A 27,036-nucleotide genomic window follows, 5' to 3' on the forward strand; every position below is an offset into this window, starting at 1 on the left:
CCCAATGACTGAGCCACCCAGGCGCCCCTCCATTCTTTCTTCTTCTTCTAAAAAAAAAAAAAAAAAAAGCCAATGCATTTTAAGATTCTCTCTGCAAAATTCCTAAAACATCCCCTAAAATTTTGCTGCACAACAGGGTAGGATTCCATGTTTGACTTTTGTAAAGGGTCTGTGATAGGCATACATGGGGATTGCCAGCCCCTATCAGCCAATGCCCCTTTATACAACATGGGACACTAAGGAAAGAACCTTTTCTGATCTTTCTAGCGCAAAGCCATTTTAAGAGATGGTGACATGCACCACCCGCTGCAAGGGAGGTACTGGGGGCAGAGGCAGCACCAAATGAGGGGGCTGACAAGGACCCAAGGAGGGGCTAAAGTGTCGGATGGACAGGGAGAAGCTAGGCAGAAGTCAGAGCAAAGAGGGGACAAGCAAAGCAGAGATGGGTGGAGCCGCTCGCGTTGGAGGCTGAGTGGCAGGCAACAGCATTCCTTCATCTCTCGGCCTCTCCTGGGTTGGGTCAGAGCCAGAAATGCATCCTTTCTGTCTTTATTTCAACCAGCAACATTATTCTTTCAGGCGTCTAGCTTTAACACCTCGCCCCTCCTCTCCCACAAAAGCAATCAACTGCCAAGGCTGACAGATTCCACCTCTGCAGTGCCCTTCACGATTGGTCTCCCTCAGTCTGACTACAGCCTCCTCTAGATCCTCCTATCATCTCGTCCGAACCAGGGCCAGAGCCTCCTACCTCATCTTCTGGGCTCCAGTCCTCTCTGAACTCAGTTGCACCCTCTCACCTTCCTCCTGGAGCACAGTGTTGGTCATGCCACTGCCCAATTTGGAAATTCACCATGTTCTCACTGCCGCCCGGTTATAGGTCTCATCATCTTGAATCTTCAACAGGACCTTGCGTCTAGCAAAGGTTCTCCTCTTTCTGAATCCCCGCCTGTCCAAATGCCAGCGCTAAAGAACTTAGCTCAGATGCCCCTCCTCCAGGAAGTCTTCCTTCCTCCTGAAGGAAGTGCCATTTGCTCTGAGCTGCAGATGCACTTGAAGACATGCACTAATGGCATACAGGACAGCTGTGTACAAGTCTCACCTCCCTTACTGGGCTGTGTCCATGATTTGGCCGGGTGGGGGATGGTGAACAGTCTTAAAATTTGTCTGTTCCCTAAAGCACCTACCAAGAAATGCTTTTGCATTTCCACCTCAGGCAAGGAGCTGCTCAACAGTGAAATGAACATGTACCTGTCCATGAATGGGGACACCAAAGTACACTATAGGTGTGATCTGGCTCTCAGGATAAAACAAATCCTTGATATAACTTTGAGGGATGGGACGGGCAGACAGGTGGGACTATTTGTTTTGGAGTCGAGAGACCTGGGACTGAGCTTCTGCTTTGCCGTTTACTAGCTACTGGTTTGGTACCAGATGATTCTTCTGAGCATCATTTCCTCACTTTTGCACGACCTCACAAGATTAAGGATCAAACGAGACATATCTGTGAGCTCTACACTAGTTCTCAGTCCCAATGATGTAATCTCCAATAACGTTTTCAAAAAATGTACAGAACCAGGCCCCAGCCCAGGTTAACAGAATCAGAATCTTCTGGGAGTGGGACCAGGTGGGACTAATTATTTATAAAATACTATTTCTAATGCATAGCCCAGGTTGAAAACTACTGTTATAAACTCATAAATACCATTAACAGTAGAGCAAGGTGCTTTAGGCTTCTGGTTTCATTATCCTTTATTTGGTTAGGAATCAGTTCCATGTTTTTATAGTTTTGATATGTGAGTGAGCATGTTTTGTGTTGTGTTCTGCATGGTTGTGTGCTTAAGTGATAAATTCTGAGAGAGGATATCGGGCACACTGCTGTACACAAAGTATACCTAACCCAATTTGGGGCGGGGGGAGAGAATAAGTAAAAACTTCAGAGAGTCCTCTGAAACCTTGCTACACAGAAGTGTGGTGACCAGGCAGGCAGAACTGGCATAACCTGGGGGCTTGTAAGAAATACAAAATCTCAGGTCCCACTCTAGAAGCCGCATATTAACAAGATTTCCAGACGGATCAGTAGGTGCGGCAAAGCAAAACTTCTCAGTTCACATCTGTGTTGAGGGCCTGCTCTTCCCTGCCCTAATCCGGAGGGAGTGGGAGGGCATGAAGGTCAAGTCCTGTCTCCGATAAACCATTTAAGCTTGGGACTTTATCCAGATGTGTCTTGTCTAAAGGGTCCATTTGGTAAAAACTAAACAAAGAACAGAAATCCTTTCAGAAGGATCCTTCCTTTCAAAGATTAGTCTTCACACCTTTCCTTCAAATCACTGGTTCCTCTAAGATATTTAAAATATCAGAGGAGAGAATAAACTGATATGCACTTAAGTTTTATGCAGTGCATCAATAACATGTGTATGTTTATCTTACTGAAGTTACAGTCCCCAGGACCCAAATTCCAAAATTATGAGGGCTGGAAGCTGAGCCAATGCAGTAATCAATTCTTCCCTGTTGACCCATACCCTCTGGACAGCTGTGATACTAGTGGTACCCATCCAGGGCTCTGCAGACCATACCAGGACCCTTGCTTAGTCAAGGAGTTGTAGCAGATTTGGAACATTATCCAGACCGACTCCCTTGTCGTTTGGACAGGAAAGACCAGAGCCACGGATTCAAAGGAGTTACCCCAGGTCACATAGCAAGTTGAGGCAGAGCCACGATCAGAATTCAGGCCCTGACTCCTAGCCCTACACTCCCGACATAGCCTCTGCCACACATACTTCTCTTTCCCCACCACACGGCCTTGACATTTCACACTCAGAAACTGCTGACCTGCCTTGGCACATGGTGTCACTTTGCTTGTTCCAGCAACTGCCGTGCCCAACATCCCAGAACTGTTTTTAACACTAGGCTACAGGAGAAGCTCTATCACAACTCAACCAAAATATCCATTTGCCCATCCATATTTCCGAATATGTTGGGAATGGGTTCTTAAGAAGCCCAGTGCTAACTGTGCAACGCAAACTACACAGCATTACTGTTGGGTAGCACCATGAGCACGGTGAAGGAAGGGCCTTTCCCTAGGTGGCTGGAGATTAAAAACAGGGCACCATTAACTCAGTAGCACAAAGTTGGGAGGACACTACAGAGGGAAAGCAAAAAACGAGCAGAGTGGGGGAGGCAGCACCTTTAAAAAACATATGCTGTGTGACTATAAAATTGCAAGTCTTATCTTTTAATAAAAGCGACATGACAGATCATAGAAATCTAAATGAACGTGTCTCCCTCAAAGCAGTTACAGCTTTAGTTCCACCAAAGCACGACTGTTGGAGCCACTATTTGGGAAAAGGGCTTCAAAGGCAGCTTATGAACCACATTAGAAAATATCCTTCCAAATACTGGACTGTTTAAAATCGGGAAAGCCACTCAAAGAACGCCACTGGAAAACAAAAACAAAACAAAAAAATAAGAGGTGCTGTGTGCGTGGCTCTCAGGGAGGTCCCCTAAAGACCTCCAGCGAGCTCTGAGCAACAGCCCCACCACCGCAGAAGCAACGTGCGGCCTCCCAGGTCTTTCACCCGCTTTCAACAGCAGCCTGTTCATTTGGATAGAAAAGTTCTGCTGTCTACTTAAAAAAAAAACAAACACAAAAAAAAACAGCCACACTTCTTTATAGTCACACTTGCAATCTGATTAAAAAAATACAACAACAACACTCGCACATGGTTCTTGGATGAATTCTAATTAAGATACATTACATTCAGAATTCTAGCACTGGAAGGGATCATTTTCAGGAGACTGGAACAGCTTGTTTGCCACTGATGGGGGACACAGGGTGCGGCTGTTCACCTGAATGTATTCTTAAATACGAGACTACTACCGCTCTAAGTTTCCTAGTTGTAGCTCTGTTACGAGTTCCTGACCGCGAGTTCACGTTCCGGATCGGTTACAGGGGAGCCACCCCCGCAGTCTTAGGGTGAATTGGGAAAGGGCCGGTTAAATGAGGAGACAGGCCACTCCTTGGTGAAAGTTTGCAGTTTTCTTTCCCAATACATCTTCTTTTTATTGAGAACTTCCATTTTTATCCTGTGCTCCTCCTCTGCCATCTCACACTCCCGCTCTATCTGCTGGATTTTGGCCACATGCACCTCGTTCATTTGTATCAGCTGCAGCTGTAAGATGGACATTTGTTGATGGTGTTCTTCCTCATGCATCTTTTTTAAAGCACCTTCCTGAGAGGTTTTGCTCCTGTAGTGTTTATTGGCTGTGATTCTGACAGCTGAACACGAGGGTTCAGGTTGAGAGGTCCCCTCACACACTGGAAAATGTATGAACTCTTTCTCATCATCGCACAGTTCTCTATTTGAAACAGCAAATGATTCTGAAAAACAGTAGCAGAAAACATACGTTCAAAGATTTTACAGGCAGAGAGTAAATCGATCCTATTTCAAATGACAGGTCCCCCGTCACAGGATGGAGCCAAAACGGCGTCTGCACTGGCCTGCATGTCTACGGGCACCATGCCTGGATTTTGAAAAACCCTCAAATTAAAACCAACGTTCCCTTCAAAAGTCATGATAAAGTGTTTTGTCCTGTCATGTCTATAACTGTGAACTCCGGGAACAGTGGTCCGAGACTGTGCTGATAAAGAACTGGAGACCTTGTTATGTTGATCTAAGTTCTTAACGGAAGGGTGCACAACTCAGAGTAAGCAGAAGACCACACTCAAGGCCAACAGTGGGTTTTCAGATTAAGTTCTCCCTCAGTCTGATCGCCCTCTCTCAGTCTCTCATCCAGCTGTGAAGTTGTATTATGTTCAGTCTCCACGGGGGTCCCGCTGCTCTGTTTCCTGGTCACAGGTCTTAACCCTGGATAGCCATCTTACAGATGTTCCAGAAAGGGGAGTCTACATTCCTCTGCCTAACCTCCTAGCACACCATTCATCTGCAACCTCAGATATCTGGCTGTTACCTCTAGCACTGCCATCTAGGGGTCAATATTCAGATCTCAAAGACACCTTTCAGGGCCCCTCTTATGTAACCTCTCCCTAGCACTTGACAATCCTTCAAATTTATTAGCTTCTGTACCATGGCTCTCTGCTCAGTTTTCGGCACCTCCCCTCTGATTGCTCCTTCTCGACCCTCCTTCCAGGACTCAGACTCTTGCTTCACCCACTCCTCCTCACACCTTTAATATTCCCCTGGGGTTCCCATCTTTGGCTCTGTTTTCATTGCACCCTAAGTAACACTCATAATCTGGTTCTGGCCTTTCTTTATCCTTCTTGACTTACTCTTCAAATTCCCTGGGCATCCTACAATCCTACCACAAACTTCACATTCTTTAAAGGCCATGCTCTCTTTAAAAAAAAAAAAAAATGGGGCACCTGGGTGGCTCAGTCAGTTAAGCATCTGCCTTTGGCTCAGGTCATGATCCCAGAGTCCTGGGATCGAGTGTGCATTAGGCTTCCCACTCAGAGGGGAGTCTGCTTCTCCCTCTGCTCCTACCCCCTACTTGTGCTCGCTCTAATAAACAAATAAAACCTTTTAAAATATTTAAAAAATAAAGGCCAAGCTCTTTTTCACAATTCTGTCTCTGTTCCTTCAGCCTGAGGCTGGGCTAACTATTCATCTGTCTTCCCTCCCCACCCCAGACCCCACACCTGCTCAAACCTGTGCTCTTACTCCAGACTCTCCTTTTCAGCCTCCCCCCAACCCGTACTTTGTTCAGGATCCGTGAAACCCCAGATCTCTCCTTTCTCTACAAGTACTCTACGGTTATGGCACTTACCACATCCCAGTATTACTTTGGGACCATGCCTTATTCATTTCTTTTCATTCTTTTATCCTTGGGCACCAATTATTTTGCTTGGTACACAGAGGATGCCTAGTAAATACTTATTGGCCGAAGCTCTGAACACAAAGGGAGAAGAGCTTATACGTTTGCACTAGTATTTTTATGGGGCCATGACATTTTATCAATTAAGGAGTTTCAATAAGGAAGACACTAACTCCACTAACCCATGGAGTCTTCCTGCTGTGACTCCAAGACTTTCTTGGGAAGCTTTATGTTTCCAATAATGAGAATTGTCTCCTTGGAGAAAAATAATATCAATTTATTAACGGACTTGATTACATTATTACGTCCACTCCATTATTCCAGAAGATGGGATGCCGGGAATGTTAACGGCTACTGGGGGAAACCTAACTCGTAATACTCTGTTAATAAAAGGAAAATGGCTACTGTTTAGGTTATTTCACTCCAAGGGGTTAGGTAACAACCATAACCGGTCCCTAATTAAGATTAAAGGAAAGGTAGAAGTCTCGCTTCTGAAAGAGAAGGTTAAAAGTACTTCTGTGTGGGGGCGCCTGGGTGGCTCAGTCGTTAAGCATCTGCCTTTGGCTCAGGTCATGGCCCCAGGGTCCTGGGATCAGCCCGCGTCGGGCTCCCTGCTCAGCGGGAAGCCTGCTTCTCCCTCTCCCACTCCCCCTGCTTGTGTTCCCTCTCTCGCTGTCTCTCTCTCTGTCAATTAAATAAATAAATAAAATCTTAAAAAAAAAGTACCTCTGTGTCATCCAGAAGATAGTGAAGATGTCTGCCTAGGAATCTTTCCCAACTCCAAGGGCTGTGGCCTTAATTAGCTGTCCTTCCTTCACTCTCCTGCTGCCTCCTGAGCCTACCTCTGGCAGAGCACTTGTTAAAACTGGTGGCTTAACTACCTCCCCTTCGGGTCTCTGAACACTTTGAAGACAGAACCTGGCTCTTACTCATCCCTGCAGAGAACCCACTACAGGGCTTGGACACTGCTGGCCATGTCAGAAATGTGTGGGAATGAACTGGTCTCAGTGGGTCACTGAACCCAGCACAACTGCGTAGACAGGACAGTGTTCTGAGTGGAGAGCCAAGGCACAGGATAAGGGAATGGGAAAGGCTTCGCCCTGAGAATAGGGTCCCTCAGATGTAAACAACTGTAAAGAGGATTACCTCATCTGCTTCCCATCTAGTCCTAGATCTGAAAGTGTCTTCTTTGAAGGCTGGACACAGACATTTTTTGATACCTCTAGCCTCTTTTTTCCGTGATTCCCTTCCAGAGGAGAGCTTTGTATGCTCTTCTAAATCTCGGAAGTGCATGCCCTCGGGTGGCTCAGTCATTAAGCTGAGCGTCTGCCTTCGGCTCAGGTCATGATCCCAGGGTCCTGGGATCGAGCCCCACATCGGGCTCCCTGCTCAGCGGGAAGCCTGCTTCTCCCTCTCCCACTTCCCCCTGCTTGTGTTCCCTCTCTCGCTGTGTCTGTCAAATAAATAAAATCTTTTAGATTAAAAAAAAAAAAGTTCATGCCTTCATGATGCTGCTCATCTCTCCCCGTTTCTAAATTCTCATTTTTAATCTCAACTATTCCAGGCTTTAGGAGTCTGATGACGATGATGATGATGATGATGATGAAGGCAGCTACCATTTTCTGAGTAGCGAACCAGGCACGAGGCTAGTGCTTTGCAGCCCATCACCTCATTTAAGGTTGTAAGACAACCTTCTGAGGGGGAGGTATTATTATAGAAAACCAAACACAATATCCAAAGTCATTTGGCTAATTGAAAGAACCAGGACTCTAATCCAGGTCTTGCATGACTCCAAAATCCAAGCTCAACTACTACAACACCCAGCCTCTCTCTACTTCACTTGCCCAGCTGATCACTTATGCATCTTAAAAATGCTGCCTCCAAGTCGTATCCACTACAAAAGGCTCTATTATTTTTTTAAAGATTTTATTTATTTATTTGAGAGAGAGAGAATGAGAGATAGAGAGCACGAGAGGGAAGAGGGTCAGAGGGAGAAGCAGACTCCCTGCTGAGCAGGGAGCCCGATGTGGGACTCGATCCCGGGACTCCAGGATCATGACCTGAGCCGAAGGCAGTCGCTTAACCAACTGAGCCACCCAGGTGCCCACAAAAGGCTCTATTATTAGGAATATGGGCACCTATTCCAAATTTTGATCTCCAAATTTGTCTCTATAGAGCTGTGAACATGAAGACAAGCATGGTCATGTCTGGAAGCAGAGAAATGACCCTACTTTCAAACTATCCTTTTTTAGTTTGAATGTGTGCTAACATAAGTTTTGAAGAAAAAAAAAATCCCGGCCTCTTAAGAAAACTCTGGCAGAAGCTGGGGCTTAAAACTAGAGGAGCCTGATGGAGTAGTTAATTAACTTTCAAACAAATATTAGCTTCAATGAATGGAAGCTAGTGTTCAGATGGGGAGAATCTTCTCTTAATTGGAAAGACTATCCTGGGAATGGTAACCTCCTGTAAACACACACCATGTAATCTCTCTCCCAGGTAAAACAAAGCCACCCAAAGTAGAAAACAACTCAATCTTGTACAAAATGGATCAGAAGGCCTAAGGGCTTTCCCGGGAGCAGAGAACACTCAAAGAGGTATTCTTCAACTTGGGCAACTGGAGTAAGTTTAATATCAGCAGGAAATATCTACTGTGGCAGTATATGGATGGAAAGGAAACTGTGTACAGGCCGAACCCCAGCCCTTCTCCACACAACAAAGGAAAGAGGACTGACTGGGTAAACAAGATGCAGTGAGTGCATACTACAGAGTATCGTGCGTCAACTAAGACAAACAAATTAGATTTACACACTGAAATGGGACTAGATCTTAAAAACATTCTAAATGAAGGGTGCCTGGGTGGCTCAGTTGGATAAGCATCTGACTCTTGATTTCAGTTCAGGTCATGATCTCAGGGTCGTGGGACTGAGCCCCATGATGGGCTCTGCACTCAGTAGGGAGTCTGCTGGAGATTCTCTCTCTCCCTCTCCCCCTGCCTCCCCCAAATAAATAGTCTTTTTTAAAAATTCTAAATGAAAAACAGCCAAAAAAAAGGAATGGTATCTATAGCACAATTTTCACTCTATGTAAGTTTAAAATATATGCACTCAAAACACCAAAGCCTGCTCTCAAGAACATGTGAGGGAATACACAAGTACACTGGAATGATTAGGAGGCAGAAGAAAAGAATGAACGTGGTTAACGGTGATAAATAACAAGGGAATAAACATATAAGTAACACAAAAAAGGGGCTTTTCACAGACCAGTGATGTTAATGTGCCATGACCAGAAGTATAACTCAGTCTCTGTACTGGAGTTCCCACCCCAAAAGAAGAGGATTGGATTAAAAAGTGATTAATAATAAATTTATTAATAAATATTTACATTATTTAATTATAGTTTTGTGTACCCATGTTTGCATTATTTGCTTGTAGCTTTATAATAGAGAAATAATAGCTATTATATAATAGCATATGAAATTATATATAAGTTCTCTTAAGATAATTGAATACTACTTGAAAGCTTAGTTTTGTTTTTTTTTTTTGAAAGCTTAGTTTTCTTAACTGTATTTGACATTTGGTCAGCTTAACCTCCTTCCCACCCCTAGCACATTTTGTTGGCTCCCTTAGTTTGTTCTGCAAACCTGTTCCCCCAAGATAATGGGAAAGACCGGTTAGCCAAATGACCACATAATATAAATTGATAGGATACAAATTGTTTCAATATATTTAAGGGGAAAATGCTGGGTTTTTTGCAAATGCATTCCTTAGTGTTAAATTTTAAGACTATGTGTTCAAAAATACAGATGCACATCTCAAGAAAGTCATGGACAAAGCTAAGAATATCCAGAGGATGGTGATCAAGATGACACAGCTGAAACCATCTCACACAAGAAATAGTTGGAGGGAGGCCTCTAGTGGAATACTGCCAGGCTCCATCCTGTTCAACAAATTTCAACAGATCTCTAATCACCTAACTCTGTAACAGGCACTCTGTAAGGTGTTAGAACAGCACTGTCCAATAGAAATATAATACCAGCTACTTCTGTAATTCAAAATTTTCTCATAGCCACCTTAAAAAAGTAAATGGAGGTGAAATTAATTTTAATAATATATTTTAACCAATATATTTAAAGTATTATCTTTTCAACATGTAATCAAAATAAGAATTATTAGTAAGATATTTTCCATTCTCTTCTTGGTATTAAGTCTTAATGATACAGTGTGTATACTTAGAGCATATCTCAATTCAGTCTATCCACATTTTCAAGTGCTTACTAGTCTCTTGTGGCTTGTGGCTACTGTATTAGACAGCACAGGGTTAGAGATACTAAATTAAAGCATGCGCACACACACACAGTCTATGTGTCAAACAAAATACACACCACAAAATGAAAGCCATATCCTATTGCAAGTTTTCAGCTTTTTCCCCCACCAAGACCCAGAAGGGATAACTGACAATTACAGCTTTCTTCCTCTTTCTCGAAAGTAAGTTGAAATACAAAATGAGGTAACCTCACGGCTGTTTTAATGTATAAAGAGAGTTCCAGTACCTTAACTACTAGTGTTAACAGATTACTTTGGACACACTTCCCAACTGACAAAGCACCATGGTTCTCCACCGCCCTCCAGATGTGACCTAGAAACAGGAATAGTCAGCATAGGCTGTGCTTTGGTCATTACCAGCAAAAAGAGAAGTCTCCCATGTCATATAGGTACACACACTCAATTTTATCAATTTAATCAATCTCTTTTACAAGTATGAGTCTCTAGAAATGTCACCACAGAAGGACACTGAGAATCCATATTTATTCCCTTCTTGCTGGAAATTATAAATTATGTTTATGAGTAGATGAATTACATCATTTCCTCTGAAAAGAAAGAAAAAAGTTTTTGGAATGAACTTGCTCGATCCTACTCTAGAATTTGAAAATGGGGAAATAAGACTGTCTCCTTAGAATAACCCTATGAAATTGATACACAATAGTCCAGATCAAAGATTTGCAATGTTAACTGAAAGCAGTCTATCCCAGCATCTTCCTCAGCAACATCTCCCAGGGAACTGAGCAATTCGAAAAACAGCCCTGCTGATTCACCTGCCTCCCTCCCTCAGCACTGCTCCCTTCACTGCCCACGAAGCATGAATGACTCTGAGGCCAGGAGATGGATGCTGTCAATTAGCAGAGGGTCCCATCCACAACAGAAGTTAACAAGGAAGGGTAAGAGAGAGAGGGGACAGTGTCCATATCAACACTGTCTACTGGGAGGTACCCTGGCTTGGGAACTCAAGAATCAAAACTCACGCAGGGTTTCTACACTGGAAAACAATACGTGAGGTTCATGACACTGTGGTCATCCAAATGGCTCCCTGCCCTTAATCTTGGTCAAATGATCAGCAAACAGATTTTTGATTATAATGTCGCTTCCTAGGATGATCTACCTACAGTGCAAAAAAAATGTGCTAATTGAAAACATGTATTTGGTTCACTTGGTTATTATTATTATCTTTTTCACTCTATATGGATAACATTTTTGGTTTTAGATAGTTTCTTGTCATTTATAACTAACCACTCCCACAAAGCTCAATCTAGTTTGGGGACACTAATTTCTCCTCCTGCAAGCCAAAGTTCATGGTTTTCCTAAGCAAATGCTTGCTGGGTCCTTGGAGCAGCCCTCTGGCCTCCCCAGGAATATTCCTCTGCTTTAAGGTGTGTCTTCTGCAAACTACAATGAATCATTATGTAAACTGGCCATTCCTATCTTAAAGGAGGCAAGAATTATTGGCAATTTATCTATACGCATTACCACCCTCCCCTTGCCTAGAGACATTTCAACAGCCCCTTCATTCCAACCTTTCCAAGCTATGATAATCATATGACACACAACACCCTTGATTCCATGACAGTCTTTTCCTTCCCTAAAAATTCTGTATTTTTTCTTGTTTTCAATGAAAATATATTAAACTAAAATGAATTTTTCCCAGAATTTCTCAACTTTGCTAGAGTGCCACAAACCAAAACTGTGGATCACAATATTATAATGGGTCGAAATGCTGGTTTTTAATCTGGGTGAATGTGAACAGATGTTTGCTATATTTGTCTTAGTACTTAATTCTCAAGTTTGAAATAGTTCACTATTTTAATGTGGCCTCTGAGTGACTTGCGCATAATAGGTCCTAAAAAATAGTTTTTGTAAAAAATAAGTTTGAGTGACGGGGCGCCTGGGTGGCTCAGTCAGTTAAGCACCCGACTCTTGATTTCGGCTTAGGTCATGATCTCAGGGTCCTGGGATCGAGCCCCACATCGGGCTCCCTATTCAGCACAGAGTCTGCTTCCCCTCTCCCTCTGCCGCTCCCCCTGCTTGTGAGCCCTCTCTCTCTCTTCCTGTCAAATAAATAAAGTCTTAAAAATAATAAGATTGAGGGCGCCTGGGTGGCTCAAATGGTTAAGCATCCGCCTTCGGCTCAGGTCATGATCCCAGGGTCCTGGGATCGAGTCCCGCATTGGGCTCCCTGCCCCTTGGGAGCCTGCTTCTCCCTCTGCTTCTCTCTCTCTCTCTCTCTCTCTCCCCCTCTCTCATAAATAAATAAAATCTTTAAAAACAAAAACAAAAAAAATAAGATTGAATGAATGAATATAAATATTCAAAGAAATTCTCTTTAATAGAGAGGACGTAGGTTGAGATAAGCAACTGAGGTACTTCATTCGTAACTATATTAACACAGCCCCTTATCTTTCCTTTATTCTTCATGATAAAGGTGAGAGAGACCTCGAGAACAAGGATAGCAACAAGGCCTTTTGTCGTTCTGTACTTCTAGGACTAGCCTGTTCTGGATAACCTGCAGATTTTGAATTGGGAAGAATCAAGTTTGACATGAGAGCTTCTCTTTAATAAACACCCTCAGAATTAAGAGACTGTAAAACGAACACGCCCAGCAGGTACCCGGTGAGAACACGCACGCAGGCTGGCCTCAGGAGCCAATACCTGGGGCCGCGCTGTCAGGGTGGTATTCAGGCTCCTCTTCGGGAGGGCTCTGCAGGAAGTACAGCTGCTCCGGCAGCATGTTGGCGATCTTCTCCTTCCCCAGGACGTGGGTGCTCAGAAGAGGGCTGACGCTCCGTTTCACCTTCTCTCTCCTCTCATGGGCCATAATCTTTTTGGTCCGAGCCTTGATGTTCTCCCAGCACTTCTTCAGCTGCTTGAAATCCCGCAGTGACACGCTCGGCTGAGAGTTGTATTCGTGCGCAAGCGCCTGCCAGGTGCGCTGCTTGAGTGCAATAGTTCGCGCGTCGCTTTTCTTGCATTCCAGCACATATTTGTACTTTTCTACCAAAGCAAGCAGGATGCTCTTTTCCAATTCCGAGAAGTATTTGGCAGGTTTTATGATTTCGTTGTTTTGCATTTTCCACTCTATTTCTCCTGGCTGTTAGCGATCCTGAAAAGGAAGTTTGAAACAATCATTACTAACTCCAGCAAGGAAAATGGCTGCAAATTATGTCAGCTTAATCCCTGACATGATTCCCTTGCCTGAAACGCAGGACTTTCTCTCCCATTAATGCTGAATTAGGATAGTCTCAGGAAAAACGTTCAGAAGGTCACTAGAAGTGGGGTTTTACTTCAAAGAAGATTTTCAAGTAGGTCCTTTATTGTAGGTCTTGGCCATTCTGAGAATATCTTGTATGTAACCGCAAAAAAGAAAAGTTGAACATCTAAAAGGAACTCTTACTTTGTTCATTTATTTCTGCTCAATGTCAGAGAACTGATCATTCCCCACATTCATAATGTTAGGCAGCTTTTCAACTAAACAGCTTTCTCAAAGTTTTGTCACAGCTGAGGACAAGAAAAGCCAGTGTAACCAAATGGGATGGATAACATAAGCACTCAGATTTCAGAATCATCAAGAAATCACCCCAAAAGACCTGACATTTCCATCACTATGTCTGTGACCTTGGACAGGGCCATGCTCCTAGAGGAACCTGTTTCTTCATCTTTAAAATGAGGGCTTGGAGTCTGTGATCCCTAAGGTCTGAGGGCCACTTTTACGTGTACAGTCCTATGTAAATAATTCATATAATTTCAGAGGTGAAAGGGCCAACAGCCCTTTTCTCAATTGAGGGAACTAAGGGCCAGTAAGTAGACTTTCCAAGATCACAAAGATGGCACCTTGGGGGGTCAAGAATCTAGACTATCCCCATAATCTGGTATTTTTTTAACACACCAAATATTCATTTTTATTACAGATATTCCTTTAAAGTCTTTGTTCACATATAATATCAATTATATATTATAATTTTTGAAATACTATATTTCTCCATTTTAGGAATAAGTCTACATACCTTTTAATATATTTAGTTTAAAAATATATATGTAAGGGCGCCTGGGTGGCACAGTCGGTCGAGATCCAACTCTTGATTTCGGCTCAGGTCGTGATCTCAGGATCATGCGATCAAGCCCCATGTCAAGCTCCCTGCTCAGTGGGGAGTCTGCTTGGGATTCTCTCTCCCTCTCCCTCCCCCTCTCCCTCTGCCCACCCTCTCTCTAAAATAAATAAATAAATCTTTAAAAAAAGAAAAATATATTTAATATACCTAAATTTAATTTGATAGCCATATACATAATGAAATTATTACTACAGTCAAGCTAATTAACGTATCATCTCCTCGCATAGTTACCTTTTTTCTTTTGAAAGATTTTATTTTTTAAGTAATCTCTACACCCAATGTGGGGCTTGAACTTACAACCCCAAGATCAAAAATCACATGTTCTACCGATGAGCTGCCAGGTACCCCAACACAGTTCCCATCTTTGTGTGTGTGCTAAGAGCACCTGGAACCTACTCTCTCAGCATATTTCCAGTATTCAATACAGTATTATTCTCTATAGACATAGACTTGTTCATCCTACGTAACTGCAACTTTGGACCCTTTGTCTATTATCTTCCCATTTCCCCCACCTCTGTCCTCACTCTCTGGTAACCTGTGTTCTACAATCTGCTGCCGCTAGCAGTTCAAATACCCTAGTATTCTCAGTATCATTTCACAACTATCTCTTGGGCTCTCACCTTGGGTGATTCCAAACTACTCAACAACCATGACTTCCTTAGGTCATCTTACCATCTTCCCCAGTACTGAGCCAGCATCTTTCACACAAAAAATGCTTAGTAAATGTCTTACTCCCCTGAATCTATGTGCGTTTTGTGACCCCACGTGTTTCCCACATCTCTTAATCACAGGAAGTTTCCTATGCAATTAATCTCTCAAATACATTCTGGCAAGAATGTCACTAAGCAACACTGAATACAGCAATAAAATGAGTGTTGCATGTTTCCCTTTGTGGAAAGGGCCAACACATCAGTCCTTATATTTTCCAAGCTTCTGATTTTTTGGAATAACAGGCAAGCATCAAGATACTGATGATGCAGTCCATTTAAAACTGATCAACTCATATCAAAAGAATTAGGAACCAACTTGAAAGGAACCAACTTGAAACATTTGAACATCAACAAGGGTGACAGGTACACAAACATTCATTAAATTATTCTCTCCATCTTTGTGTATGTTTGAAAAGTTCCACAATAAAAAGTTAGGGGAAAAGGCTGTGACTTTTAAATAAATGGTATACTAATTTAAAATCACACTATTACAAGCCAGCTATTCGCATACTATGCCCGGAGAGGGGTTACTATAGTTGTGAAGAGCTGAAATCTGTTAGACCTGCAGCTGGAGAGGACCAGGCGATATCAGAGAGCCTTGAGATTGAGGCCAAGGAGCAGGGGCTTTCCATGAAGGCAAGAGAACCCAATTAGGGTCTCTCACTGTGCACCACCTCATCCCCAAAGTTAAGGTTAGAATGAAGTACTCATGTGACTAGTGTCTCCGAATACCAGGTACCCTGCCCCACACTCACTGTGGGGAATATCAGTTATCAGAGATCAAGAGATTTAGATATATGTCAAGGCTCTTTGACCCTCAGGTCTTGGACAAAGCTAAACAAGGAGAAATTTATCTTTGGGTATATATCTCTGCACCCCTAAAGTCCCAGGCCTGTATTTCAATCATACTGGTCTAATGTCCCTACAATTACCCAATCCAGGCCCCTTCTTCCCCAAAGGTCCAAAATTTTTTGCATTCATCAATATTCTTATTCCCTATAAATCAACATTCCCTAAACAGAAATTTTTTACTATACACCTGCTACAATACAGCTCTTCTGTACTATTTCTAACTCTACCAAGATATCTATGCCCAACTGAATGTTCTTAAACGACACAGATTCTAGAACAAATTCTGATCCTCCCATCCCAGCTCCTCTGCACCAGGAGATGTCAATATGCCTACCTTCCCTTACACTCTCACTCTTTTTAAGAATCATTGCTATAAAGGGGCACCTGGGTGGCTCAGTCAGTTAAGAGTCTGCCTTCGGCTCAGGTCACGATCTCTGGGTCCTGGGATAGAGCCCCACATCAGGCTCCCTGCTCAGCGTGGAGTCTGCTTCTCCCCCTGCCCCTCACCCCTCCTCCTCCACTCGTGTGCTCTCTCTCTCTCACCCCCTTAAATAAATAAAATCTTAAAAAAAAATCATTGCTATAAAGATTGAGAAATCTGATTCGCAAATGAAAAAGGAATTGTTCCCTATGTTTTTCCAATATAGGCAATGCTGTTTCTATGTATTTATTTATTTATATACTTTTTCTTTCTAGATTTTTTTTCTAACTTTACTTCAAGATAAATTCCTAGAAAAGACAAAAGACGAAAACACTTAAGACTTCTGTTACATCACCATCTGTCCTCCAGAAATGGTGTACCAATTCACATTCCTACTAATAGCGCATGAGCACTTCTGTTTCCCTACTTCGTTTAGTGGTGCTATTAACATTTTTTTTATTCTATGCCAACTATGAAGGTGAAAAATGTCACTTCACTGTTTAACGAAATATGAATTCCTGCTCTCAGGCAAATAAGTCACATTCTGAACAAAGTCCCTGTAATACTTGGTGGAGCTGAAATTCCATGGAATTAATTTCAAGCAATTAAATGATTCTACCTTACAATGTATGCAGTACCACTCGCTGCCACCAGGTGGTGGTGACCTCGTGGAGAGTATATTGACCCATGTGACCAGTTGAGTCTCTAGTAACTGCCGTTAACAATAGCAGATAACCTTTATTGAGTCCTTACTGTGGGTCAGACGCTATACTAAGTGCTTAACATGCACTATATCATTTAATCCTCCCAAAAATAGTCCCTGAGACCCCATTTGTTACACTACAGTATTTTCTGCTAAAAAAAAAAAACTATTAAAGTACCGACTGCTCTCAAAAGCAAATACTCAGAATTACCAACACCTGGGGACCATTAATAGCCTATTAACTAAACTGTTATTTAATCACTAGCTAAGTAAATCCAGAGTTACCAATTTACTTTGCTTAATTTTGTAGAACAGTAGGTGTCGCTGGGCCATGTGGTTGCATTCTGCAGGGCTGTAAAAGAATTCTGGTATGACGCAGTGTACCCAAAAGGTCCCCTATGGATTCCCAACAGCCTCATGAAGTAAGCTGTTCATTCCCACTAACCAATTCCATTTCTCAGGTCAGAAAAGTGAGGCTCAGTAACCTGCCTGTGGCCACACAAAACGTAAGTGGCAGAACCAGATTCAAACCCAGATCCAATGTCCTCACCCTGCTTAGCTCTCCTCTTTCGGACCTGGTTGCTGCTCCTGTCCCTGCTCAAATTACATGTCAAATTACATGTCAATTAGCAATCTGTCAGCAGGGAAAGTTCCTAGGGTAGAGCTACTCATGAGGAGCTGTTCCTGCTTCTGTCCATCTCCTTTTGGCGGCTCTTCGCTCTTCCCCTCACCTCCCCCCATCACCTCAGCCTCCATGTCTCAAACCTAGGGCCCACAGCCACCCCGCCCCAAGGTGAACCACTCTCTTTCTAACCAGAGCTCTGAAATAATTTCTGCTGTTGATCTGATAAGAATGTATGTTTGAGAAGTACTGTTGAGATGATACATAGCTTCAAGATGGTCCATGCCTCAGGGGAACACTGACATTCTGCTTGAGCACCTGACAGTCCTAAGTAAACAAACACTTCTCAAAGAGATCTCCAGGCGAAGCTTGTTAATAGAAACTTTGAGGCCAGAAAGCACATTCTAGCTTAAAACTACCCAGCAATGTCCATAACTGGTTATAGATGACAACATAATAAGCCTTTCCTGCTGCATCAGCTTTTGTTAGAGAAAGACAGGCCTTCCCCGCCCCTCAACTCTGCTCAATACAGATCATCTTTTCTGTCCACTGTTGTGCTAGACAACAGTGCTACCAGTCCTAAAGCAAGTTGTGGTTCAACTAACAGCCCAGTGACCCTCACAGTCATGGGCCTTCATTAAACATTTAATGAATGAATACATTCTGATATAGGCATCAAACTGCCTATCATGCACAGAATGAGTATCATACCTGATAACAGTCTGTACATCAAAAGCTGCATTAAAGTAAAAATGGTCAAAAAAAATAACAAAATCCAAATGCAATGAAAACTCCCCTTGGGCCAGGCAAAGACTCAGAGACAGGACTAAGTAAGAGCATGAACCCAATACCAAAAAAGAACAGAGGAAACAGCACAATTCCCCAAACACTAACACTGACTAAACCACCAGAGACTGTAGTAAGTACATCTGATACCACTTTAAAACAAAAATCCATCTGTTATGGACTGAATGCTTGCACACCCCCAAAATTCGTATGTTGAAGTCCTGATCCCTGGGATGACTGTACTGAGAGACTGGGCCTTTAAGGAAGTAATTAAGGTTAAATAAGGTGATGAAGGTGGGGCCCTGATTCAAGGGGATTTAGGGTCCTTATAAGAGACGTCAGAGAACATTCCCTTTCCCTTCATCTCTCCCTCCTTCCTTCCTGCCCTCTCCCCTCTCCCTGTCTTCCCAAGGGCTCACAAAGAGGTCACGTGAGCACACAGAGGGCCGGCAGTAGCTACGAGCCTAGAGAGGCAGCTTCACTCAGAATGAAACTTACCTTGCCGGCACCTTGATCTTGGACTTCCCAGCCTCCAGAACTATGAGGAGTGCACTTCTGATGTTTAAGCCATCTAGTCTCTGGTATTTTATTATGGCAGCCCAGGCTGACTAATACACCATCTAATGATATTTTAAGTCCACCAAGGGTCAATCTAAGTCCTAAAATTTGAGCAAAGACTAGAGCAAGTTGGCCAGATTTTACTTTTATTGCCTTTTATGGAAAAGGAGTTCTTTGAAGTCAGTACTCAGAACAGGAACCGTGACTGGAGATGGGTAGTGCTGAGACCTGGGGCAGGTGTCAGGATCTTTTAAACCTTAATGAATTCCTGCTCATGAAGTGAAGTGAAGTGAACCAAGAAATGCAGAAAACCTGGGCTCAAATCCTGACTTCAGCACTCACCGAGCCTTGTGACTTTGGCCAAATCAATTAACCTCCAGTGCTTCATCTGTAAAATAAGGCTACAACCTCCTACTAGTCTTACTCCATCTGCACAACTACCCTGCAATTTGAGTAAAGAAGAAGCACAGACTAAAGCTTCAATAAATTTTAGTTCTTCCTACCCCTCCCACCCATATTAAACAGCTTCCAGGGGCGCCTAGGTGGCTCAGCTGATTAAGCGTCCGACTCTTGATTTTGGCTCAGGTCACAACCTCGGAGTCCTGGGACTGGCCCCGTGTCGGGTTCTACGCTCAGTGTGGAGTCGACCTGTCTCTCTCCCTCTGCCTTTCCCTCCGCTCGGGCTCTCTCTCTCCCTCTCTCTCTCAAATAAATAAATAAAAATCTTAAAAAAAAAAAAAACACTTCCAAAAATACCCTAGTGGTCTATCTACAAGACATACTCAAGATACTTACTGGCTCTCGCTGCATAGACGCACAATTCAACAGATGTGTCATGAAACTGCCAAAGGCTCTGTACTGTCCTAGACTATGTGGGAGACACAAAAATGAGCTGAACGTGATAGCCTGGAAAGCGAGCTGGCCTGCACACACTGCTAACTACAAGGGAAGCACGCTGAAACAGACACCACAAAAGAGGACAAAGCACCTTGGGCAGAGGAGGAAGAGCATAATTTGCATTCTTCGTGAACAAGAGGACATCTGAGCTAGATCTTTAAGAATGTATAGGATATGAACACAGAGTTGAAGGAGATCATTCAGATAAATAATTGAGAAGGGCCTCGATGCTGAATGGTGGCAATGTTAATGGACAGGAGGAGCACACAAGAGACTATTTCAAATTGAGGAATTACCAGGACGTGTGTATGTGTCCACATGGGGGGGAGGCATCCAGAAGAAGCAGAGGATCCAGGAGCTCCCACCCTGCGCAGGAACCACAGAGAGGGGTATTCCTTAGGATCAAGGAGGTCACAGTCCAATGAAGACCTAACACAGTACAGCATCTTGGAGGGCAGGCTGGTGACAAGGCGGGGTGATAAGCATTGTGACAGAGATGTGCCCAGGGGACACTACTCCAGGGTTGGGGGCATCTAGATTAAGAACCTTAATTCCCATTAGAATAGACTGGAATTAGACTTAGCATTGGAGCAAAGGAAGACCAGGACTTGGGAAAGGCGGAGAGAAAGAACGCATAGCGGTGTGTGAGTGAGCTGAAGGCAACACGTTATGGGTGAACCATTTTGCTCTCAAGAGGTGAAAAGCCATTTCTTATCCTGGCCTGTTGACTGTTCCCTGACTCAGAATCCCCAAAACAACATTTTCTCGAAGCGACATTGACCCTAACATGTTAAAATGAAAAGTCCAGGGGGCGCCTGGGTGGCTCAGATGGTTAAGTGTCTGCCTTGGGCTCAGGTCATGTCCCAGGGTCCTGGGATCAAGCCCCACGTCGGGCTCCCTGCACAGCAGGGAGTCTGCTTCTCCCACTGCCCCTCCCCCCATGCTCGCTCGCTCACTCTCAAATAAAATCTTAAAAAAAACAAACAACTAAAAGTCCAATCCTCTTATAAATGAGGAAATTGTGGCTCAGAGCAAAAGTGGGGGCTTTCTGGGTTTCCACTAACACAGGAGGACCTAAAAGCAAAGCTTCCTCATTTGTTTTCAACATCTCTTCCGAACCTTCTCATGGTCAAGAGGCTCTCCTATGAGGTGCCCTCAAGCCTTCCCCACTATCCCATCTAGGAACTCAAAGGGCACTGCTCTCAACTCTGACATCAAATGGGTGACATTAGTCAAGTCCCCTTTCCTCCCTGTTGGTTTCTCATCTCTAAATTATAAAGCTAAAGTGGGTGTTCTCTAAAGTCCTATCCAGCACTGGTCATCCATCATAGCTCTGCGGCTATGATGGTTTTCCTGCAACCTGATTTCCACAGTTCTCTGCCAAATACACATACATGGTATATTCTGATTATTTATGAAGCTGGTGGCGCAACTGGCCAATGAGAGAGAACACTACAACAGAATAAAGTGATCTCAGCACATCAGACCACGTAAGGCCCACACACAGGTTTAACCTAGAGGTTAAGCAGTTCCAGGTGAAATGTCAAAAGCAGATGATCGGATCTGGTCATTACTGTAGCCCCAGCAAACTGAAGAGGGCCTGGTACACAGAAGGCACTTGATACATATTTGTGGAATATATGTTGAAACTAACCTGCTTGCCGTTTGCATTTTTTACTAATCACATCTAGTTGTTCTACTATCTAAAACTTCTCCTTTGACAGAGGATTTATAACAGAAATTACTTCTGGCTTCTTCTTGTAAATGCTATTGTACTGTATGCCAAACATTTTTTAAAGATTTTATTTATTTATTTGATAGAGATAGAGAGTGAGTGAGCAGGAGGGAGAGGGAGAAAGAATCTGAAGCAGACCGCGCTGAGCGCAGAGCCCAATGCGGGGCTCAATCCCAGGACCTCAAGATTGTGTCCTGAGCTGAAACCAAGAGTCGGAGGCTTAACCAACTGAGCCACCCAGGCGCCCTTGTATGCCAAATTTTTAAGAGCCAGACTATGACAATGACGGCTTCATGATTTCATTTTATCCAGAGGTAGGAGTAATCAGACATTACTGTGCCTGTGCCCGCCTTCCCGTATACCTGCTCTCAAAGGTTCAGAGCTGACCACCCAGGATGGCCACTCACCTGTGCCCTCTCCATCATCCCTCCTTCCCTCAGAGGGCTTTGCAATCTTAAACCTTGAGATGAACTTGCTTCCTCTAATGCTCTCCCTCCTCTGCCCCATCACCACCCACCCCAGGCGGCCTTGTAACTTGGAAGTGTTTATTTTTACCATCTGTGTCTGAGTGTGACTGTGAGCAGAACCAGCCTTGTGTTTAAGGCAAGAGCTCCTACCTCCCGTCCTTCCACCCTCACACTCTCCTCTAGAGAAGGTTCTTAAAAGTCCCAGCCCCTCCTTTCCCTCCCCATGGCTCCTTCCTAAACCATCTCCCCACCCCTACCCCAAGCTCCCTGAGATTCCCTTGGAACCGTTTTTTAAGTATCCTCTACAGAAAGGGCCTTCCCACTCCAGCCCACTCCTTGCCTGTGAGTGCTCGCTCCTCCCCTCCCACTGCTTCAGAACACCCAGGGGCGCTCACTCCCATCTCTGGCCCAGAGGTCCCAAGTATTTACCCCTCCGGCAGCACTCAGAATTACTCTGTACCGCAATCTATCCTTATTCTCAAGTGCTGCCACTGTCTGAGGGTGAATTCCTGAGGCTTGGAACTACATTTTATTTGTATTTTTAGCACACAGATTTTCAGTGTTTGTTCAAAAGAAAGTAAGGGTGTCAGGGAGATCCTCTCTCCCCAGCCCCATTCTCTCTCTTCAGCACCACACACATCCCCACTTGTTTAGCTGTCCGTGTGGGCACCTCAGAAATCCCCAATTCTTTTTTTTTTAAGATTTATTTATTCATTTGAGAGAGGGGAAGGGAGAAACGGAGGGGGAGAATCTCAAGCAGATTCCCCGCTGAGCGCAGGGCCCGACCTGAGGCTCGATCCCACAACCCCGAGATCATGACCTGAGCCAAAACCAAGAGTTGGTTGCTTAACCGACTGAGCCACCTAGGCGCCCCGAAATCTCCAATTATTCATGGACAAAAGGAAACAAATTATTCCCCTACTCTCAAACCGCCTGATTTCTGATGATTTCAGCCACCTTAATGCAGCCCAAAGCAGAAAACTCAGCATGCTCTTCCATCACAGGTAACCAATCACTAAGACCTCCTATACGTTTTACCTCAGTATTTATTACCTCCTCTCTCATCCTTATTGCCTTATATTTTTAAGGTCAGGCCCTGGTCTCCCAAAATGATCTCCCAACTTCCAGCCCCTCTTCCACACAACTACCAAAGGGCTCTTCCTAAAACACAGTGATCATGCCTCAGTCCTGCATGTAAACCTCTTACATCTCCCGCATTCCTCAGTGATCAAGTCCAAATGCTGCACATAGCATTCGAGGCCTTTCCAGATCTGTGCCCCTGCCACCCCATGCCAACCCCTTCTTTCCATATATTTTTCAATGCAGCAGACCAAACTCAACTTCATGCCCTTGAACCTGCTGTGTTCTCATGGCTCTGTACACAGGGCTTCCTCTGGCTGGAATCCTTTATTCCAAGGTCCACCAAGGGCTCATTTTCTTTCTTTCCTTTTTTTAAACAATTTTAAGTAATCTCTATACCCAACATAGGGCTCAAACCCACAACCCTGAGATCAAGAGTCATATGCACCCCACCAAGGGCTCATTTTCATCCCTCAAGGTCCAACTCTTGTGACATTTTTGTGATGGCTCCTCAATTAATGCCTGGGCTGTTATATTTACAATAGCTTCCGGGGCGCCTGGGTGGCTCAGTCGTAGAGTGTCTGCCCTCGGCTTGGGTCATGATCCAGGGGTCCTGGGATTGAGACCCGCATCGGGCTCCCTGCTCCGCGGGAGGCCTGCTTCTCCCTCTCCCACTCCCCCTGCTTGTGTTCCCTCTCTCGCTGTGTCTCTATCAAATAAATAAAATCTTAAAAAAAAAAATAGCTTCCTTCTAAAATGAGTCTGAGGTAGCTTATAAAGTATGCACACACTGCAACTAGACTTTTTTTTTTAAGAGAAAGGTATCAGGGCAAAAACAAGGCAAAGGTAAAAAAAAAAAAGACAAGTTAGGAGGTGGTAGCATTCAAAATCTCTATCATAAAGTCTCATACTCCTCTTGTTAGAGGTAATTTGGCCCTGAGTTTTCTGTCCAGAGTGAATTAGTTACTCCTCTGTGAGCACACTGCCAGTTGTATATGACTATCCTGTAGCACTTCCCATATTTTTTGTAATGTGCTCTTTGTGTCCATCTCCCTCACTGGACTGGGAAATTCATAAGGGAATCCATAATTTCTGACTCATCTCTGTATCCCAAGCAGGAAGCCTAGGACTCAGCAGACAGCTGGTGCTCAGCAGATATTTGTTGAAGGAATGTCACCATGGACAGGGAAGAAGGTACTAGTGTTGGCTGAGCTCCCTACCAGGCCTTTGAAAAAACATTGTTTTATCCTCATAAAAAATTACACGGCTGATAAATGGCAGAGCCAGGATTTGAACCCCAAGCTGTCTATCTCTCCAAAGCAACTGCGCTTTCCACTATGGACACTGCTCCCTGCCTTCACCATCACTAGGCACCCAAATACCCACCTCCGTCAAGGCCTGGTTTTAAAAGAACCCTTCTCCAGAAGCCTTTCCTACTTACTGAGGAGAAAAGTCAGCCTGAATCCAGCCCAGACCTACCTTTCACAACAAGTAAGAAATAGCCACAAACGGGGAGAGGAAAGGATGCCTTCTTGGTAGGCAAAAAGTGAGCAGGCTGCAGATGGGTGTTGTGAGGTCCTCAGCTCCCCTTTCCAGTCCCTTTCCTGGGGGTACAGTCCCTAGGCTTTCCTGCCTGCCTTTCCCTGCCTTCTTCAGGGTCCAAAGCCTTCCATTCTCCCCATTCCAAACTGAACCCCCAAATAATCTCCTTATGCCCACAGCTCCTCTAACCAAGTGAATTGTGTTCAAAACACACTCCTTCATTACATCAGGTAGGCCTTTGTATCTTAAGTGTCTTATCAACCTGGGTGCCTGGGTGGCTCAGTTGGTTAAGCGACTGCCTTCAGCTCAGGTCATGATCCTGGAGTCCCGGGATCGAGTCCTGCATCGGGCTCCCTGCTCAGCAGGGAGTCTGCCTGTCCCTCTGACCTCCTTCCCTCTCATGCTCTCTCTCTACCATTCTCTCTCTCTCTCTCAATAAATAAATAAAAATCTTTAAAAAAAAAAAAGTGTCTTATCAACCTTTAGGGTCCGTGAGTACCCCAATCTCCTCAAACACATGAAAAGAATTTCAGGAATCACCAGAAGGGACAATGACATTTTGGGAAGAGTCTGGCTCTCAACCCATCTGAGTAATTTTGGGGTGGCCTGGGAGTAAGAAAAGACAACCTGTGATCTCATCCCAGCAGGATGCCTGGTCTCTAAGGGCAGGATGGAATCCTGGTCCAGAAGGCTTCTGGGGTGGTGAACCCTGCTCTCTTCCTCAACACCTTCCAGAGCTTCAGAATTCTTGCCTCTCTCCCCCTCCCCAGTCCTCCCCCTTTCTCTCTGTCGTCCCAAATTCCCCTAACAGTCCTCAATCATAACTCAGGAACTATGGTTTTGAATTCATATTTAACCATTTCCTTGGTAACACAACCTCCCATCTGACGCTGAAATCCACACCCCCGACCCTGATAGTTTTCTACCTCATTTAAAATGTGTGACAAACGGGCGCCTGGGTGGCTCAGTTGGTTAAGCGACTGCCTTCGGCTCAGGTCATGATCCTGGAGTCCAGGGATCGAGTCCCACATCCGGCTCCCTGCTCAGCAGGGAGTCTGCTTCTCCCTCTGACCCTCTTCCCTCTCGTGCTCTCTGTCTCTTATTCTCTCTCTCGCAAAAAAATAAATAAAATCTTTTAAAAAAATAAAAATAAAAAAATAAAATGCGTGACAAATAGATCCCTGCATCCTATAACCTCTCTCCTGTACTGCAGAAACATTTGTAATCTTAAATGTTACCACATCTAAGAAACAACCAATCTCCTGGATCAGAAGAGGGAGGCTAAATAAATCCTTCACTGTTTCCTACTCCTAAATAAAGATTATTCCGGCAATTTACAGTAGCTCCCTCATAGCGCCGGTGTGATTATTTAGATAACTCATGCCAACTGTTTAGTACCTGGGGCCTGGTAGAGAGAAAGTGCTCAAAATTTAGCTATGATCATTTATGTATATTCTCTCTCACAATAGTACCGAGGGTAGTATTAGAACAGGCACTTCCCCGCAACACCCCCTCCACCGTACCCCCATTTACAGTAGCAGCAGCCCAGGCTCGGAGTAAAGAAGCTTTCCCAAGGTCAGGCGGGCACCGATGTGATGATGCTCGGCCCTCGGCCCCTGACTGAGGGACCCCTCCCATTACACCCTCGGACGGGGAACTGGGGGGTCTTAAAGGAGACAAGTATGGAAAAGCGCCGAGCACAGTGCCTGGCAAACAGCGCGGACCCTGGGAGGGAAGACCCGGGCACTGCGGTCGCCTGGACTCCTCCCCAGCGGCTCCCCCGGCCCGGGGGGTGTGTGGGGGCGGTAGGGCCAGAGTCCCCCGAGCCCCGGGTGAGCCGCCGAATCTCCCCGAGGTCCGCGCCCTGAGGCTTTGTACGCCGCAGGCCAGCCCCACTCACCGAGTCCCATCGCGGCGCGCAGAGGCTGCCGCCCAGCCTGCGGGGCAGGGGTCTCGGCGGCTCGGCCCGGAAGCCCGCCATGCCGGTCCGCGGCCCCCGCACGCCGGCCCCCCCCCCGCCCCCGCCCCACTGTGGCCGGCCCCCGGGGGAGCCTCCTACCTGCAGCGGCGGCGCGGCGGCCGCGGCGACCGGGGGAGGGGCCGGCGAGGCGCGAGCGCGGGCGGCCTCGGCTCCTTTCGCAGGCGGGGCGGCCGGGAGGGCCGCGGGCTCCGGAGCGCCGGGCGGCGGTGGTGGCGCGCCCCCGGCCGGCCAGGCCCCGCCGCGCGCGCCGCGGCCACAAAGCCCGGGAGCCGCCGCCCCCTCGTGGGCCGACAAGCCGGCTGCCGGTCCGTCGGCGCGGAGCAGGGCGGGAGCGCGGCCCCGCGCAGTCCCCACCTCCCCAAGCTGCGGCCGCCGGGCTCCCCCCGAGGCGCGGGGCGGGGCGCGGGATGGCC

At 45.2% G+C, this 27,036-nt stretch overlaps 1 protein-coding gene across 3 annotated transcripts; it reads right to left on the reverse strand.

The window, feature by feature from the left end:
• On the reverse strand, positions 1–26,829 carry MSANTD3 (Myb/SANT DNA binding domain containing 3). Of its 3 annotated transcripts, none has more exons than XM_035723611.1 (3): positions 26,702–26,829; positions 12,813–13,263; positions 1–4,378 (listed from the first exon to the last, which is right to left on the reverse strand). In XM_035723611.1, the coding sequence occupies exons 2-3, from the start codon at positions 13,228–13,230 to the stop codon at positions 3,969–3,971; spliced, it is 828 nt and encodes a 275-aa protein (XP_035579504.1). In that variant the 5' UTR covers positions 13,231–13,263; positions 26,702–26,829; the 3' UTR covers positions 1–3,968. The 3 variants fall into 3 exon arrangements, with proteins under 3 accessions (XP_035579504.1, XP_035579503.1, XP_035579505.1); XM_035723610.1 differs by lacking the exon at positions 26,702–26,829 and adding an exon at positions 26,543–26,655; XM_035723612.1 differs by lacking the exon at positions 26,702–26,829 and adding an exon at positions 20,115–20,168.
• Between the last annotated feature and the right edge of the window lie 207 nt (positions 26,830–27,036).

Source organism: Zalophus californianus, chromosome 13 (genome assembly GCF_009762305.2).
Source record: "Zalophus californianus isolate mZalCal1 chromosome 13, mZalCal1.pri.v2, whole genome shotgun sequence".
Classification (NCBI taxonomy): Eukaryota; Metazoa; Chordata; class Mammalia; order Carnivora; family Otariidae; genus Zalophus; species Zalophus californianus.

Coding starts and splice junctions, on each gene's coding strand:
- MSANTD3 (XM_035723611.1), bottom strand. CDS start 13,230: ATGCAAAACAACGAAATCATAAAACCTGCCAAATACTTCTCGGAATTG. Junction 4,379..12,812: donor CCCTGACAGCGCGGCCCCAG/GTATTGGCTCCT, acceptor ACTGTTTTTCAG/AATCATTTGCTGTTTCAAAT.